The following is an 18,904-nucleotide window of genomic DNA, read 5'->3' as shown; positions in this document are numbered from 1 at the left end:
AGCCCTAAAGAGCTGAGCTGCTTCTGTGCAACTGCTGTAGGACTGCTCAGTTGGGAGGCGACGCTGGTGCGATTCAGCCATTGTATGAGAGACAGTGTCAGCTCCAGAAAGCGCACCCATGTGCCTTTCACTACCACGTTGCGTGCAGATGCCAGACTTTCTTGGTTTAATCCTCTGCTGAGCTGATGCCCCTTATTTTTAGCACAGTCTGGCAAAGCCAATGCTTTGGGAAGTGGCGCTTCGGGGTACAGCGCATCTCGCTGGTCTGCTTTTGGACTGTGCCTGGTGGTAGCATGCTGGTCATGCTCAGTGCAGCTGCAGGGCCACCCACCTGCTCTCAGCTCTTGCCTATGGCTTGTCACACCATGCTGCCATAGGTTCATCTCCGGTATTCTCCCCCGCCCCCCAACACCCATATAACAGTCACCTGAGAAAAGAGCAAAAGCTGGGGCAGATCCTCAGCCGGTGCCAATCAATGTAACTTAACTGAAGTCATTGGCACCGTGTGCATTTACTGCAGCTGCAGAGCTGGTCTGCAGAACGTCACAAGTACTGGTGTCCCTGACGCATTGCAAACAGCCTCTAGAGCATGGAATGTTATGATCAGAAAATTTATTAGGGATTTACAAGGCATGAAATGAGATGGACTTTTCAGTTGAGATTCATTATCTGGTGGCAGGAAAGAAAAGAAGCCATGTTAATAATTGTTTTAAAAAGAAATGACAGTTTCAAACTAAACCAGTCTTAAAATGGTGCCTAGGAAAACAAGTTCTTATTTATAAATCCTTTCCAGTCTCTTCTGCTGTCTGAGCGTAACATGTCCTTTGGCAAGCTAAAATGACTGGCCTAATATCCTGGGTAGCCAAAAAAGAGTTATACACATGCAGCAATAAAACCAGCAGATCACTGTACAAATTGCAGGAGTGTCCTACAAGCTGACTGTTATCCTCTAAAAGGACATCCAAATCAGAGGCAACCCCCCCAATGCTTGGGCCACGTACAGCTGAGGCAAATCGCTTAAGGTTTCCTGCTTTCCTTTTGGCATTTACAGCATTGTATTTTATTTCTAGGCCACCAGGGTGAAAATTAGGGCCTAAATAAATGGCTGGATTTTCAACATTGCCAGTTACCTGACATCTCTCCCTGAAATCCCTCTGAAATCAATCCTCCTGTGGAGCTCGGGCTACTTACTTCAGCAACTACTTAATGAGTTAGAAGCCGAACTTTAGGCCTCTCTTTATATGGTTTAGCCACAGGACCGCCTCATTTTTGTGGGCCAGTAACAAAAACCATTTGCTGGGTAGAGCTGGTCTAAAAATGAGCTAATGCTAGCCATATGTGCTCCTGATTCAAACCTTCCCAGAGTCTGAGGCGGTTGGTACAGGCCCGGTCACTTGATTTAGTCATCTCGAACTGACTGAAGAACAACCAGCTGTTGGTTCTGGGATGGGTTTGGTTTTAGATACAAGAAATGATTATCTAGTTGCTTTTATTTAAGTGTGCAAAAATCTAGTTGTGACTGGGGAATGTTGCTTTCGTGGGCTGATACCTACGCTGTTTATCCAGTTGATGTAGGCAGATACCCGGGTGAAGACCGTTGGCTTCTTACGAGTGTTGCAACTGAGCCCAGATCCAAAGCTCACAATGCCATGCACTTCCCAAGCGTTAGCACCATGACAGTTCAGTGGGCCTCCAGAGTCTCCCTGATAAAACCCAGAGAATTGTACCATAATAAGTCTTTCTAACTCAAATACAAGGCTTGACTGATTTTTCTAAGTATAAAGCCTTTGAGGTTACAGAGAGAATGTGATTTTTTTTTGGCGGGGAGGGTGGGCTAGTGTCTCGGACCTCTTCAAACTCTAGGGGGCTGTTAAAAAATACCACTGGTTTCATCTAGGACATAACCAGTAGCTCTTACTTTTTCAAGGCAGCCTTGTGTAACTGGTTCTATTGGGTTTGTGGATGAGCTGAATTCCGCTGTGCTGTCAGAAGTGGGTGAATGAGCATCTGCAGGAAAATGTGAGGCTCGTGTTCAGACATGGATGAGGCATGCACTTTCAGACTTCCTCTCCACCAAGGAACCGCACTTCTAACCTGCAACAGCATCTTCAGTGCAGAGGATGGGCCTCATTCTGCGCTGGATGCCCAATTGCTTTGTCAAAAGCCAATATCGATCAACTCATCACTGAAATGACGCCCTTCTGGGAACGAGCTGTAGTTAGGTGGATTTACTGCTGTGGTGTCCTCACAGTTCTCTGGCTCCGTGGATGATGATAACCAGAAGGCTGCTTGCATGTGTGTTCAATGATGTGGGCCTAATGCCCATAGCAGACCCTGACTGCACCCCCTAAGACCATAGCCCGGATAAGGATCAAAGGAAGGTGCAGGCCAGGATTATTGTAAAGTGAAGTACAGTAACGGCTGGTCAGTAGGGTCTACTGAACCACTAAGCATCTGTTCTTGTCACAATGAAATGACTCAGTCAGTGGGAAATTTCCACTGCCCCCTAGGTCATACGAAGACGGTCCCCCAAGCCACGTCTTTATATACAGGCACAAACAAATCACACCTCACTGCTGATGTATTAGGTTGCCACCCTCTGATGATGTCAGGTAACCCAGCACCCTGTACCTCTTGGTTTGATTAGATCTTCTCTATCCATAATGTTGTCATTTAAGCCCCTTTCCTGAACTTAGGGCTGTATCTATGAGGAGCAGGTACCAAGGTCTTTTTTAATGAGTTAGTGGTACCTTGTGATCTCAACTTATGACCTGTACCAATATTGTACTGCACCTGGGCTGATTACGGATTCGTGTTTTGCACTCTCAGCCCTGTTTGTCCCAAGTTCTGTTATCAGGGGCCTGCCTTTGCTCACAGCTTAGCTTAGTTTTATGTTAGCCGTGTTGTGTCCATTCTTAGATACTCCTCAGGTGGCAGGGCAGGCCTGTGCTGCATGGGCTTAAGCAGTCATCATACTACACCAGTCTGGTTAACTCTTGCTGCTTAGCAATTAGGAGAAGAGACCCTGGGATCTTGTGAAAATTACTAAGGGACTTTAATTAATTTGCAAAGTCCAAAAAGGATGTTGCTTTATAAGGTTGAGTTCAAACCTCCCTCTACACCCCAAAAAGACATAAAAAACATCTCTTGACTAGAGATATGCATTGACCCCTCCTTGAGTTTGAACCTGTAACTCCGAGGAGTTCTGTATGCCAAACTTCATACATGGACTGCTCAGCTGTTTCACACAATTCACTTAGCTTGCCAGGTGCCAAGCCTCATTCTGATGCCAATATCCAGAGCAACTGGCTGAATTTTCACAGCTAGGGAGCCCCTAAAAGTCATTGAGATGCAGCTGGGAACACATCAGCACACATGCCAGTTCCTGCAGGTGGGGTTTGCTCACCTTCCTTGGGAGGTAATGAGAAAGGCTGCAGGGCTATAGTTCTGGGAGGACTTACATTGCATCCAGAGACGACACCATCTCCTCCGGCACAGACCATGGTATTCTTGACTTTGAAGCCCCACCAATCCAATCTAGTACAGGTGTCATGGTCCACCACAGGCAGCAGTGCCTGCTGGAGGACATCAGCAATGGGGCCATTGGCTGTTCAATAGAATGGATCACAAAAAGAAAAGGAGAAACATCAGGACAATTTTACACAGAGGAGGAGTGAGGAGCTGTCTTCTAAGCACATAAACTCATGTCAGAGAATGGAAATATCAGCTTGACTAGCAAAAGAAGAAGAATCACTGAGGGTGAGTAAGTGTCAGAGAGGTCACCATGTTAGTCTGTATCGTCAAAAACTTGCGCTCCAAAATATCTGTTAGTCTATAAGGTGCCACAGGCCTTTTTGTTGTTTTTGAGGGTGAGTAAAAATATTATGGTAAGAAAATGAGTAAAGGTACATTGAAGCTGTTAATCAGAGAAGACTAGGAACATCTAGTAGGGTAGAACACTGCGCTGTCAGGTAGATAAACTACTAACGCTCCTCTGACGTCTCTTCCACCTCTAGACTCTGAGTTATAAGCGCCTCTTGGGGATCTGAGATGTAATCTGGTTCCAACTGAAGTCCAAGCTCAGACATTCATGGGTTTGTGATTCAGGAACTGAGCCAGCCTAGAGGCACTGCCCCCTATTCGCTCTAGCACAATAGCTTCCAATATTATGGGCCACTTGCACCCGTCCCCCCAGACCGTGACCTCCGCTGAACCAGAAAGCACTCGTGTTAGTGAATCAGATCTGAGCCTTGGGAGATGGCCAATGGCCATGGTGTGTGAGAACAGGAATGCTGATACGGGAAGCCTGCAGAATGGGCTCATTGTTAAAACAGGGAACCTGGGATAACATTCAGCAAAGAGGGGAATTGTTTGGTATCGGGGCACGTCCTAGGAGTGGGACACTACAGCTACAGGGGAAGATAGTCTACTCACTCCAGAGGCGTCCCCAGCCTGTGATGTAGCAGGGGAAGTTGTTACTCAGGATGGCACCGTTTGGAGGCAGGCAGGCTGGCTGGACTGTGTCGCTCAGCTGCACGGGCTCAGCTAGTTTGATCAAGGCAATATCATTGCTGAAAACCAAATAAGATTGCAAGGGGGGGAGGTTAAACTTGGCTGGGCATGAGACCTTGTGTGCCTAAGTCACGTGGCCCTTTTTGAGAATTTTGCCAATCCCTCTTTTTGCACACATGCCTTAGTCTGCAAACTCCTTAAACTTGAATGATGGGAATAAACAGTGTGTAATAGTTGAGCTGGTCAACAAATACATGGCTAGCCCACGTAGCTGTAAAATAACTGCTACAGTGCTCCTGCCTCACCCCTGCTTGGCGTCTGAATTGGGGTCGACATGATTTCACTTGACCTGTGACATTGCATTGCCAAACCAATCCTTCACTAGCACCACCTCTCCAGATCTCATCCCATGCGGCAACCACTCTGCGAACGGAACCCAAGACGCTCCCTGGCTCACCCAAGTCACATGACTCCAGGTCAAAGCAGAGATAGGCCAGCAGTGCACTTCGGGAGTGGGGTGAGTGAATGAGGATGGGTCAGGCTAGATAACAACTTTCCCATTGCAGTTGCCAGAGGCATATTTGACTCACAGCGGTGTCCGGGACACACAGTGAACCAAAGCAAGAGCTGGCTGATTTGAACCAAGCTTTGGTAGCAGAATTACTACTGCGGCCCTCCCCCCGCTCACCCAGAACTCCCTGCATCCAGCACCCTTGTGCCTTAGAAATCAGCAGATTTACATGATCAGAAGGGAGCTCCATTTCTCATGGACATAGATCGTCTCCACAGCAGCCACCACGGAGCCAGGTTCATTGGCCAGGGTCAGGTTATGTTTCCCCAGTACAACTCGGTATGTTCTGCTGTTGCTATAGGCACAAACAGCAGGAGAAAACACAGTTAAACTTAACACCTCTCTTGATTTATGCCAAACTTCCAGCTTTTCTCCTAAGCCTTGCACTAGTCTCCTGGCTGTGACAAGACCATAAAGACTAAGGAGGTCTTTGCCCACGAAACTTACACTCCAAAATATCTGTTAGGCTGTAAGTGCCACAGGACTGCTTGTTGTTAAGGCTAAGGAAGTAACTCCCTAAATGGACTGCTATTAGCCTCAATGTGGCTGAGCCATTAGATAAAGGCAACCCCCCCACAAACCTAGCATGAGTTGCATCGTCTCAGTCTTGGTCCCCTACCTCACCTTGTCTTACCTGGTTGCTCTTCTGCACTGACCACTTGGACTTCCTGGGCCCTTTGTTAGAAGTTCAGAGCCTGTGCTCTTACCCAAAGATGTCAACACTGAGGCTGTGGGTGTGGCCAAAACGCTCACTTTCACACATGGTGACTTGTTTACTTCAGTGCCTCTCAGCCAAAGGCACATGTACCACAGGCTACATCGCCTCCGCTTGCTATTTGGCTAGTTTTACAGCAGGCTGCATAAGCAGCACCAAGAAAGCCAGGACCAGCAAACATTTCATCCAGACAGTGACTTGTTTATAAGACACTCTGTACTACTCACTGAAATGAGAGTGTCATAGTTATAGTCCACTTGATTTATTTTAAAATGCGATGTTTGCAATGTCTGAGGAATTGTGTACTGTGACACACGTATTTTTTGTGCCTCATTTTGTAAGCAAGTAGTTTTTAAGTGAGGTGACATGTGGGGTGCCCACAGTGGATAAGACTCCTGCAAAGGGGTACGGTAGTCTGGAAGAGTTGAGCGCCGCTGCGTTACCTGATGCAGTGGGCTGCAGTAAGGACCCAGTTGGTGGCAATAAGGGTCCCGCCACATGTGTGACCCCAGGCACCATTTTTGCTGTATTGGAGGGAGATCTGAAATTCACCAAAATCATGAGGACATTAGCCTGGATTTTACCCAGGGGTTAAAAAAATAAAGCCCAATATTGTGCCATAACAACACTGCTTCTTTACCTGCCAGGGCCAGCTGTGAGGATTGGCTTCTTCACCTCCGACTACCCGGGAGACAAGAGGCGGGTAGATGGGATCGCCACAGCCGTAGGCTGGGAAATGCAGCAGGGAAGAGAGAGAGAGAGAGGAGCATTTACTAGGTATCACACCCTCATTTGGATGGCCTAGCCCTATGCTCCTGTCTGCTAACCAGCCCTGCTTCAGGTGGCTCAAGTTCTCGTAGGGGTGGGAATTTGCTTGTGAGCTTATTTCTGCCCAACCCCTCCCTCGCCTGTCTGCGTAACTCTGTTGAGTGCCAGTTGTTTATTGAGTTGAGCTGGGCCACTGCAAAAGAGATGCCCACTAAAAAACATACTGGACTAACTTCGGCAGCCAGAGGAGAAGCCTCATGGATTGGAAACACATTCAATATGCTGTGAGCATGGACAATAAATCACACCAAGGAAATCCCCCCTCCCCACCCCGATAACTGAGTTGGCACATTCTCAATTGCAACTGTCAAAGGCCCAGAGGCGGGTGTCCCTACTGCAGCGGAGGTGAATGGAGTCTCTGTAGTGAGGCCAAGGTCTAAGTGGGCCATGGAAACTGAATGTCCATCTTGCATGCGGAAGAGGTCCCTGTGGAGTAGATTGGAGGCATCCCAGCTGGACGCTGGCTCTGTGGTGCCTATGCACGAGCATGTGGTGAGGACAAGGCTGTCGCTTGCCAACGCTGTCATTTTGCAGCCCCGCCCCCCCATTTCTGGCCTCCCCACACCCCTCCTCTCCAACGAGGAGGGAGTTGCCACATAACCCAACTTACCGTAGCCCAGGAATACAGTGAGGAACACAAACCTGAACATGGCGACAGATAGGTGCAGTGGCTGTTGAGCGCAGACTACTTATAGGGGAAGACCAGTTAGATGTCAAGCCAAGAATGGAGATTAGCTGCAGCATAGAACCAATAGGCGGTGAGATAAATGTGTGTTCCTAACCTTGACAAGATATCATTCAGCAAACATAGCTGTGGGGGGTGGAATTTGGAAGGAAAAGCAGCCTCTTGCCTTTAAAGTGGGTGGCTAAGCAGGGTTTTTCTCTGTAGAGAGATCGGAGAGCCTAGCTCTGAAATGCAGATCTGGTTGGGGCTCAGGTGGTAGGAAGAACAGCACACAACAGTGGGGAAAGGGGACTGTTTAGCTCAGGGTGAGCAAAGTGGCTGGCGGGCCCCACAGGGAGGTGTGAAATTTCTTAAGAGGCAGGCACAGCCCAATGGGCTGTTCGGTCTCAGGCTCAGCAAGCTCATTAAAAATGCTGCCGTATGTTACTGGTTTTATGTCTGTGTGTGCCTATTTATATGCCAATTAATAAAGATTTTACATTCTACAGACTTATTCTCTTACCCGTACCAAAAAAGGGTTTTGGTTTTGTTTTGTTTTGTTTTTTTTTCATATGAGCATAAATGAAATTTCCACTGGGTTGGGTTACATGAGAGAGAGAGTGTGTGTGTGTGTGTGTGCACACATAAAAAGTTTCCTCACACCCTGGTTTAGCCCAAGGCTTCCAGAACCAACCTTAACTGGGTGATCACCACCCCAGGGCAGAACAGGCTCCGTGTGAGGGGCTCATGCTTAATTCCTGCCAGCTGCATGCAGAGTGTACTGCCCAGAGCCCAGTAAGATGTCATCCCATCAGGCATCTCAGAGCTGGTGATTGGTTGCATCTCATGATCTGGCTGCATACCTCGCAAGTGGGGCCTTCATCTGGATGTTAGCTAGGCATTACATGGTAGAATTGAGAGTCTGGTCACCTGTGAGCAAGAAAGCCCCCACGGCACTTTTAGCAAGAGTGTCTACTATTGACCAATCACCATAGGTAGCTACGTACCAAAGCTGGGACGTTAATGGCAAAAATCCTTCCTTCTTCCCCCTTTGAAGTATCACTTGGCTACAGCACTCTCTCTCCTGCATTGAGCTGCTGACCATTTGGCTCCTTACACCCCAGAAGTGGTCGCACCTCCATAGCAGATGCTCTAAGTGAGAGTAGCTGCTAGAACGTGTTGGTAAAATGTTCTGGGATCTGTTTAGATGACAGGTGCTGGACAAAGGGGAGCTCCAGCCTCCAGTGAGGCAAGCACTGAGCCAACACTTTCCTGTGTCACTCAGTGCCTCTGGAGGAGGAAATCAGTGCATCACCAGGATTTCCTCCACTCTATGTCCCCGTGAATGAGTTGTGCACCTACAACTCCCAGCCATTCTCCTCTTCTCCCTACTCCCACACCATGCTCCCAGCTATTTCAAGGAGCAAATGGCATGGGACTAGCAAAAGCTTGCACAGTTACACCACACCCTGCAAAACAGCTGCCCTTCTCCGTCGTCATGGACTTGGCTGTTGAGGTCACTCCTCCAGCCAAGTCTCACCTGTCAGCGTGGACCATCTCATCTTGTCCATCTTGTTGTGTCACCCCCTCCTTTCCTTCATCCCTCATGAGCCCATTTCTGCTCCTGTTTCAGCCCCACAGACTGCTCCAGCTTCTGCCACCATCTCTCACTTGCCTTCTTACCGACTAGCACATGCTAATTATTTTCAGGAGTGTAGAACATCTTCATACAACCTCTGTATTGTCTCTCCACAAATAACCTTAAGTGTCATAAACAACAAGAAGTCCTGCGGCACCTTATAGCCTCACAGATATTTTGGAGCATAAGCTTTCGTGGGCAAAGACCCGCTTCATCAGATGCATGAGGTCTTTGCCCACGAAAGCTTATGCTCCAAAACATCTGTCTATAAGGTGCCACAGGACTTCTTCTTGTTTTTGAAGCTACAGACTAACTCGACTACCTCTCTGATACTTAATGGTCACATAACTTTTTAATTAAATCCCTTTATGTAGACAAGTTTGATAACTTAGTGTCTTTTATTAACCGCGCTATAGTTTTAAGTCCTTTTACATAAAACCTTTTTATAACTTTGTATTAAGTCTTTTATATTAAGTAAGGTAAAGCGAATGCACTGGTTTTTTACCAGACTCGATCCTCTCTCCTTTTACATACTTTATTTGCCTCATGGGATGAATGGACAAAGCATGAAAGGCAAGTGCCTCCCCCCTCCCCCCGCCCAGCAACAGTTGCAATGGTTGGAGTGGGGACTGGAAGCCAGACCCAAGAACAATAAGACCTGTGAAGTGGGCTCATTAAGAGGAGACTGGACATATGACCTTGGGAGTCAGCAAGTACTCATTTTGGAAGACCCACCTCTTTGACGTATAAGAGCGGTCACTGAGTTACTCTGTATCTTCAAAAACAACAAGAGATCCTGTGGCACGTTATAGGCGAACAATGTGGCACATTAAGACAACATCCAGAAGAAGGTGCCACAGAGTCTGCATACGTCTGTGATGTCATCTATGGTATCGTGTTTGCTCCGCCCCCCATTACTTGGAGGCAGGAACTCGCTTGTCAGACATGCATTGTGCAACACTAAACAATGACCACTAAGGGCACAGTTTTAAGTGAGACACTGAACCTTAGGCTAGATTAAACTAGAATAGCAAGTTGATTTCTGCTACACAATTCTAGCTATGCCATTAGCACCGCTAGAAGCGACACATCAGAATTGACTTTCTTACTGAGCGTAGTCTGGGCCTTTTTAGGCTCATGCAATGCCCCTTATTCCATGTGATAGTGTGGAGTACAGGGGGCAATGGTTGTGCCCAGTGCAGGAGATTGTGGCAAAAATTGCATTCCCAAAGATCGACTGGTTATGTTCATATGGAAAAAAAAAACAAAAAAAAAAAACAAAAAAAGCCCACCCACTTTCAGCACATGCAAGAAAATAAATCTGTAGAACGTAAGAACGTTATTAAGCAGACTCCAAGTTCCAAGGCATCCTTCAGTCTGCATAGACTATGGATCGCACCCTTCGTAACTCCATTTAAGATCGTCATTTGCAGCATTGACTGTAACTGTGGAGGCCCACACGAGAGTGACAGTCCTTGCTACATCTGCTGCATATGTCGTGGGTGTCTGGCAGGGCCTTACTGTCCTTTCTACGGGCTCGCTTCCCCTCTGCCAGCTGTCTGATCTTCATCTCGCCCTTCTGAAGGCCCTTGTGCAGTTCCTGCTTCCAGCTGCTGTGGTCGTCTGCCAGCTCTTCTCAACTATCTGGGTTGATGTCTACCTCCTTGAGGTCCCTCTTACAGACGTCTTTGTAGCGCAATTGGGGGCGTCCGGGAGGTCTTTTGCCAGAGGCTAGCTTGCCATATAGGATGTCTTTAGGGATCCTTCCACCATTCATCCTGTGGACATGGCCAAGCCAGTGGAGCTGCCACTGCCTGAGGAGGGTATGCATGGTTGGAATTCCAGCTTGCTCGAGGATGGCGGTGTTGGTCACACTGTCCTTCCATGATATTCTAAGAATGCGCCTGGGGCAGTGCAAGTGGAAGACATTCAGCCTCTTTTCCTGGCAGGCGTACAAGGTCCAAGACTCGCTGCCATAGAGGAGGGTGCTGAGGATGCAGGCTCTGCACACTTGCAGTTTGGTGTGAGCATACAGCTTGTTGTTCCATGCTCTCTTGCTAAGTCTGAACAGAATTGTGGCTGCTTTTCTAATCCTCCTGTTTAGCTCAGACTCCAGCAACAGGGTGTCGGTGATGGTGGACCTGAGGTAAGTAAACTCGTGGACGACCTCTAGCGTGCAATTGTCAATGCTGATTGATGGAGGTTCAGCAACATCCTGACCAAGTATGTTTGTCTTCTCTAGGCTGATGGTAAGCCCGAAGTCCTTGCATGTGTTGGAGAACTGATCCAGCAGTTTTTGAAGCTGGCCTTCTATGTGTGCGTGTCACTACAGCAGCGTCATCTGCATAATCAGACTACATGTACATAAAACCAGTAACACAGTTCAACATTTTTAATGAGCTGGGTGAGCCTGAGACCCAGCAGATCATTCTGTCTCCCCCCACCAGCTGCAACTTTCACCCTTTTCATGGAGGAGGGTGCACCCACCCTTCACTCTGCACAACCCTCCTGTAGGGAACCATGGCCAACCCTTTGCAGAGCTGTAGCTTTAGAAGTGTGCAAGGGCTATACACCAAGCCAGCCCTTTGCTTGTTGTAGGCAGAAGGAAGCTGCCAGTGGCCCCTCTGCCTGCTTTGTGAATAAAAGTTTGTAATACTGTGGAAAGATAATGCCAGGACCTGGCAAGCAGGGGACATTGTTGGCAGAGACCTGGGGGCGGGGAAGGGGCCTGGATAAAGGGGTAGTAAGAATCTTCCAATGGGTGTAGGCCACGCAAATCTCCACCAGCACATGGCCCATTCCTGGCAGATATCTGCTCGCATGTGGCACAGCTGCCATTGGCAGCCCACCCTAAACCTGCCAAGTGCAGGGCTGGGCACTAGAGCCAGCAAGGGAAAGAGCCTGATGTTTCTAGTGGCAGCTGTTCCCTGGGCCCAGCCTAGTTCAAGTCACTCTCACCCTCAGCCAGACCAGGGACCCTTTTGCTGCAGGCAACAGCTGCATTGTCATTGATCCCCAAACTTCTGAGTTTCTAGCACCCCCTTGTGCATGCCCCCCACCCCCTTGCTTCCAGGACCCAGGCCCAGGAATGGGGCTGTGGTTTGGGCAGGGAGCATGGGAGGAAGGCGGGGGGAGCAGAGTTAACAGCACCACAGCAGGGGGTGGCGGGGGTAGGGCCGGGAATGGAGCCATGGCCAGGCACAGAGACTAGGAGCATGGGGAGGGCCAGGTGTGGCACTGCGCTAAGGCTGGAAATAGGGCCAGGTATGGTGCAAGGACCTGGGCTGTGACTGGCAGCAGGGCCAGAGCAGAAATGGTGGCATGGCAGGGCTGGGTAGCACTCCCCACCCAGCCCAGCCCGCTCCCCACCCCCCAATGTTTCTCCAGCCCTCACCCTAGGGGGCCGCACTCCACCGTTTGGGGGACCTCTTGCTAGGTTGTTCAGTGATACCATAGGAGCAGCTGCTACTGTGAGATCCTTCCTCTGGATCAGCTGTGCAGGGATACCTCCCAGGCACGCAGCCGTGGGGGAGCAGGAATGGAAGGCATTTGCACTGCCCCATGAGCACTGGCCGTGAGCCTGGTTTTGCTGTGTCCAGCTGCTATGGCTTTCGACTGCTGCTTTCTTGAGAAAGGAGCACGTGTGGAGGGTTTCAAACCTTCAGCCGCTAACTCTTGCAAAGGTCTGCAAATAAGCTGCGCATTAATGCCTGTCAACTCCCTGTCCATGGCTGGGTGCCTCCAAGGTTCATTGGCTGACCTTGGCTGGCCAGGGAAAGGACAGAGCATTCGAAGGAGGTAAAAGTACTACTGGAGTAAATTGTCTGTCCCTCATCTGGGCCCAGTGCAGTTTCAGTCCTCACAGTGTGACTTCCAGGACTTCATGCAGAGCAGTTTTTAAGTATTTCAGGAAAAGCCCAGTGTGGCCCTGTAGCGAATTTTCCACAGGGTAATTCTCATACTGCAAGGACCGTTTTTCTTGCTGGCCTACTATCACCCCGGCCCAGCCCGGCACTCTTTACACCACACCAAACCACTGCTGTCCCTGTGTGGCGTGTTTATACTGGCCACACTTTTATCTCTTCCAGCTCTTCTGCAGTGCCCGTTTTCGACTTGGGGAACTGGCTGAGAGCATTGCTCACAAAGCGCTGAAGTCTGCTGAAGGCTCCCTTTCAGCTGTGGTGGGCCAAGTACACCCTGGGGCTGGCTGCATGTCAAAAGCTGGTCGATGGCATAGCAACACAGCAGACAGAGGCTTCAAAAGCCTTTGGCCAGGTCCACACTAGACATGAAAGTCAATCCTAGAAATGCAACTGCAGCTATGACACCTGCATACTTGGAATAACCGTATCTGGGATCGATTTATCCAGCCCTCCTCACAGAGGGAGGTTGATGGGAGAAACTCTTCCAGAAACCTCCCTTACTCACGAGAATGAGAAGTACAGGCACTGAGTGCTGAGCCCTTCTATTTCCATTCCATGCATCCCCGCTAGGCACACAAAATCAAACCCTGGCAAGTCGGCCCTGAACTGATGGATCTCCCAGTAACGTCTATACTTAGTGTCGAGGAATGACTCTTTCCTGCTCTTCTGCTGGTTGGACTCCCCCCTGCTCTTTGGTCCACCCCACAGGGTGATGGATGCACACACACTGATTTTCTTTTCTGCCAGCTGGATTAAACCAGTTTTGGGAGCCAAACGCTGCCCTTGCACTAGTGTAACTTCAGTGCTTCTGGGAGCATTGCTTTGGATTTCCATCAGTCCAAGAGAGAAGACTGTGGCCCCTTGTTACCATCAACACACTATTTAGGACCTGGAAGGAATTGTTGCTTTCAGGTGTACCCAGGATGTTAGGTACAATGAACCAGCTGATGTTTCAATATTATACAGTGAATCTGGGGTGAGTAAAGCACCCTCAAGTCTCCACCCAGAACATTTGTACTGTATTTAAATCACCTAATGGGCATTTCTTCTTGACTAGCCTACATTAGCTGCTCTGTTTTTCCAACTCCAGCTGGGGCTGACATTTGCATACCCCACAAAGGCCGTGTCTACACTAGCCCCCGCTTTCGGAAGGGGGATGCTAATGAGACACTTAAGGATATGCGAATGAGGCACTGCAATGAACATGCAGCGCCTCATTAGCATAATGGCAGTCACGGCACTCCAAAATTGCTGCTTTTGATTATGTGCAACTTGTCGACACAGGGTCCTTTTTGAAAGGACTCGGCCTGCTTCAAAATCCCCTTATTCTTATAACCAAATAGGAATAAGGGGATTTCAAAATCTGTGGGGTCCGTGCGAAAAGGACCCCATGTAGACAAGCCGTGCATGATCAAAACCGGCACTTTCGTAGTGCTGTGGCTGCTATTATGCTAATGAGGTGCTGCATATTCATTGCAGCGCCTCATTAGCATACCCCGCAAGTGTCTCATTAGCATCCCCTTTTGAAAGGGGGGTGCTAGTGTAGACACAGTCAATGAGTAGGTAGCACTCATTTAATGCTCCTTGAGACGCTCTCTGCTACAGCGCAGAAAAAAGTTTGCCCGGCCCCAGCCTAGCTGGACCATTGGCTTGAATGATGCCTTAAAGCCAGTTCTAGTTTAATTCATTGAGGTTGCTCAGCCACAGCGATGGAGTAGGTGATGAAGTGAACAGGGCGGGAAGTGTGGGAGCGAGATATTTTGTCCTTTTCATGGCTGCTACCCCTGTGGAAGCCATTGCAAAGGGACGGCCTGGCCCTTGCCAAGAGCTCAGCTGTAAGATGCTGCAGTTCTTCCACACGTCATAAAACATACAGCCCTGCTCCCACAGCCGAGGCCGCATCTGCTTTGCTTCTTGCTGGAAGGCTCCTGAGAGGGAAGAGGTTGGCTAACAGGTGTTTCCCAGAAAGATAAATAGGTAAATATTCAGAGACTCATTTTTCAGCTGTGTCATGAAAACTGTGTGATCAGCTGCTCGGCTCCTCACAGCCCTGGCTGGTGGCAAATCAGCTGGGGTGTTCCAGCTGCAACAGATGTGACTGGTAAACCTCCTAGTCACTTGCGTGCACCCCTGGCAGGGCACTCATCTGAAAGCACTAGGCTAAGCATTGGTTCTAACACAGCATGAGGGCACAAACCCTAGAATTCCATGGAGCCTGCAACTCGCATGGCATGAAAATCCACGGCAGCTTCCTTTCCTACAGTTTCACCTGCAAATGGTCCTGAAGATGCTCCGTAGACACCACTGCTGCAGCTGATGCCTTGCATGAAACGGTTTTGGCCCCCTCCACTGGAGCTGTGCTCTGAGGCCAACAGAAGTTATAGGTTCACGGCACAAACTCCTGGGGCAGGTCACAAGGCCTGTGTTAGGCAGGAAGTCAGCTCAGGTGAGCTTAGTGCTCAGCTGGCCTTAAAATAAAAATCTCAAATGTAGTTGATAGGTAGGAAATGTAATCCTCTCAGCTCTGACGCAGCTACTTACAAACAGGAACCTGCACAATGAGGTGGTGGGTGTGCACATGAGCCGCCACTGTTTCTGCAGCCTGTCTGTTGTCCTTATTTTCAGCCTGAATGTTTGCTTTCTATACACTATTGTCAGCTTTGCGGCTGCAAAACCCACAGTCCCACTGTCAGCCCTGAGCTGTTGAAAGCTACCTGAGAGCCCTCTAGCCAAGATCTGCTGGCACTGCAGCCAAGGTGGGAGGCAGGCAGAGGACATTGCTCTCTCCTGCTTGCTGGTATGGCCAACATGGGGCTTGCTGGCTGCTTTTAAACTTCATAGATTCAGCCAGTCTGGCTGTGGAGGGTGGGGAGAAGACAGCAGGACTGAGTATTAAAAACAACAGCACAAGAAAACCTCACTTGATCATAGCCAGCAACACCCCCCACCATTGGTCTCTGTGGAGTTGCCTTTCTGGGATTGCCCCTGCATAGCACTTGGTATCACCATACCACTCATGCATCGCCTGGGGCCTAAAGCTTTAGTTTTCCAATGCTTCATTCTTCCCACAGCTCAGCTTACTCCCAAGTCTCCCTTGAACGCATCTCGTGTTCTCCCCTGTTATGTCTCTGGACTGTTTGTTTCGCTTCTGCTTTAGCCGGTCTTCCATCTCCATCTTGTTTTCTGAGGGAATCCGGTGCCTGATCCCCTGATTTTCAGGTGGGGCTGAGTGACTACCTTCCTTTGGGTCTCTGAAAATTTTATCCACTAGAAGAAGGTGGAAGGTTTGGTTTGGTTTGGCAGCAGCCGGGATTATTCATGGGCAACTTACTTATTTTATGATGTGTTAGAAAACATTTCTCAATGCCGAGTTTTGTGCTATTTCTTCCTTCCCATTCCTCGGAGCTCACTGACAGGGATGTGAGCAGGAAAGCAAACAGCAGTTGGGATTTAATTATTCAGGAGGAATCCACAGGCACACTGAAACGTTTTGCTTAATAGGGCGTCTGCTCATATGCAAGTATTTGGGGTGAAGAACATTTCATGTACGACTCCCCAGGGCCTCCACACAATCCATGAGTCATTAGGAGGCAGATTAGGGAATAAGCATTAGGAGTCCATTTCCTTAGGAACCTAGATCCAGAATCTAAAATGATCCAGCGCCAAAGTTATTTTTTTGCCATTATTCCACTGGGTCAGTTTCTAAGGTCAAGCATGGACTCAGACACGCAAGACAGAAATATTCTCTTGGCTAGTTCATTACCTAAGGGTTGCACAGGGATCTCTACCTTGTCCTCTAGCACAGTGGTTCTCAGACTTCTCCACATCAGGGAGCAGTAAGGGAAAGGAACAGTGGCTTTGATCCCTTCCTTTGCCAAGCCCATTTTTTACATGGCCCCAGTAATGACATTGCCATTACTTGAAGCTGTTAAACACTCCAAGATCTACCAACAGAACAATCTTCCTTATCTTCAGCCTGAATGCTTGTTTTCTGAATTTCTTCCCAGACCTCCTAGTTACTGCATGCTGGGCAGCAACATGTGGACTCTGTGTTTGTAAAATTAAAACAGCCGACCGAGGTGCTAAGCGAGCATTCCAGCCACGTGCACACAGACTTGTGCCTCCTCCAAACTTCTCTAACTTGTGCACCTGCCTTGGTGTTCCCTACAGTTTGTACAGCTCCCTGCAAGGTTAGGCTGCTGGTCTGTGGGCCAGATGATGTCCTAAGAACCAAAATCCACTCTCAGAAACATACTCAAACTCCCATTGATTTCAATGTGGATCTAAGAGCAGAATCTAACCCTCAGACTTTCTCTCTGCATTTTCTTGTCTAGGCGATGGGCCTCAATCAGCAGTTTCCAAACCGGTCTGCAGAGAGCAGCTGGTGATGAGGGAGAAGAGGCTTCCATGCATTTGAGATGTGGCTGTCACTTGAAAAAGCTTGAGAGCCACTGGTTTAAGCAGCACTAGGAAAAACCACAGAGAACCAAATGCCTATTGCAGTTCTACACAGTAGGTGGCAGTGTGATTTAGTTCTCAATTCAACCTTCAGGTTCTTTTTGCAGGGATTTATATATTGCTAGTGGCTATCCAGACAATACTGCAGGTGCACCTCCTGCATTGTTTCCTTTTTCAGAACTGGCGACCAGAAGTATTTTTGAGTAACACAGTGGGGAAGTGCATTGCCCTTCACCACCACAGAGTCGTGCTCAATTTCAAGCTAAATCTAGGGAGAGGACACAAAGCTGTCTAATCCCATGAGCCAATGTTAACCATGCCTACCTTACGTAGGAAGTGATCACTAGAAACTTTATTAGACTGAATGGGTCTAAAACTTCTCAACTGCAGCAGGAGACATTTTAAGACTAGATTCACAATGGAGGCTTGGGTGTTTAACTGCTACTTTAGGGACTTAAATCCAACAGGTAGGCATCATTGCTAGTCACAAAACCACCGCTCTGTAGATGCTAAAAGCCACCAGAGTTCCGACTTCACTGAGCAATGTGATGCTTACCTCATGCCAAAAACAGCTTTGTATTTTAAACAGCTGGTGAATGCTGCTACAATTTAAACAAGCAACTGATGCATGAGATTAAAGCCAGAAAAGACCATCAAACAACGTGACTTGTCTACCACACCACCCACAACCTGCCAACTACTGAAACGAGACCACAATATTGTAGCCCACAGAAGACTATATAGACTTATTATTAAGTATTATTATTCTCTGTCTGATACACAAATCCTTCTGCATTTGAAATTCACGAGGCATCAGCTGCACACATGCATAAGAAATATATCTTTTATTTTAGTTAAAAAAAATAATTATACCACTGAATGAAAGTAGCCTTTGGAAAAAAAGCAACAACTTTTAAATTCATCTGTATAAACATTTGTTAAAGAAAAGCAGTAAAAGAATGGAAGAAACTAATATAATCTTTCAGCAAATAATCATATGAAAAATAATAAAACCTCTAAATTCACCAATGGGTTTCTTCTTAAATCTTTTACCAAAATAAAGGGTTAGTCTAAAAGCAATCAAGCAATTACCTTGTCATGATGAATACGAAAATTCTGAATTTTGCATATCGGTGGCACAGATTTTTAAAATATTTTTTGCAGTAAACGTCAACACTTAAAAGTCAAGTCTCCGCACTTCACGTCCTCATCTGAATGACAACACTATGGGTTACTTCAGGCTTTTCATGCTTACAGACAGGCTTAAAACAATTCTATTGGTTTCCATTACAAACACCACTTTGTGCAATGGAGGTTTCTCTGTATTCCAGTTCAACACATCATAAATGCAGGTACATAGCTACATGTATGTTTTTATTATAAAACCTGAAAGGACCAAACAACAGTGTTAAGAATTTGTCCCTTTTAAAAATCACAGTGCATGCAAAACATTTAAAAGCACTTTTGAGAGGTGGTTTTCCAGCCTGCATATTTGTTCGTTGTTAAAGAGCTGTAGCTGTTTTCAGTAAGTTTCCCCAGCATGCCTGGGAATTTCCACACCCCCTCTGCACACACCCCCCCCCCCCCTTTTTTT

General features: G+C 47.9%; 1 protein-coding gene across 1 annotated transcript; it reads right to left on the bottom strand.

Moving 5' to 3' along the window:
• Positions 1–651: 651 nt before the first annotated feature.
• Positions 652–7,276, bottom strand: LOC142025546 (chymotrypsin-C-like). The gene is made up of 8 exons (XM_075017971.1): positions 7,237–7,276; positions 6,439–6,527; positions 6,242–6,339; positions 5,253–5,378; positions 4,435–4,571; positions 3,462–3,607; positions 1,554–1,703; positions 652–669 (listed from the first exon to the last, which is right to left on the bottom strand). Exons 1-8 carry the CDS (start codon positions 7,274–7,276, stop codon positions 652–654), a joined length of 804 nt encoding a protein of 267 aa, XP_074874072.1.
• Between the last annotated feature and the right edge of the window lie 11,628 nt (positions 7,277–18,904).

The sequence above is a fragment of the Carettochelys insculpta genome, chromosome 23 (assembly GCF_033958435.1).
Source record: "Carettochelys insculpta isolate YL-2023 chromosome 23, ASM3395843v1, whole genome shotgun sequence".
NCBI classification, from domain to species: domain Eukaryota; kingdom Metazoa; phylum Chordata; order Testudines; family Carettochelyidae; genus Carettochelys; species Carettochelys insculpta.
This window is presented reverse-complemented; position numbering and strand designations above follow the sequence as displayed.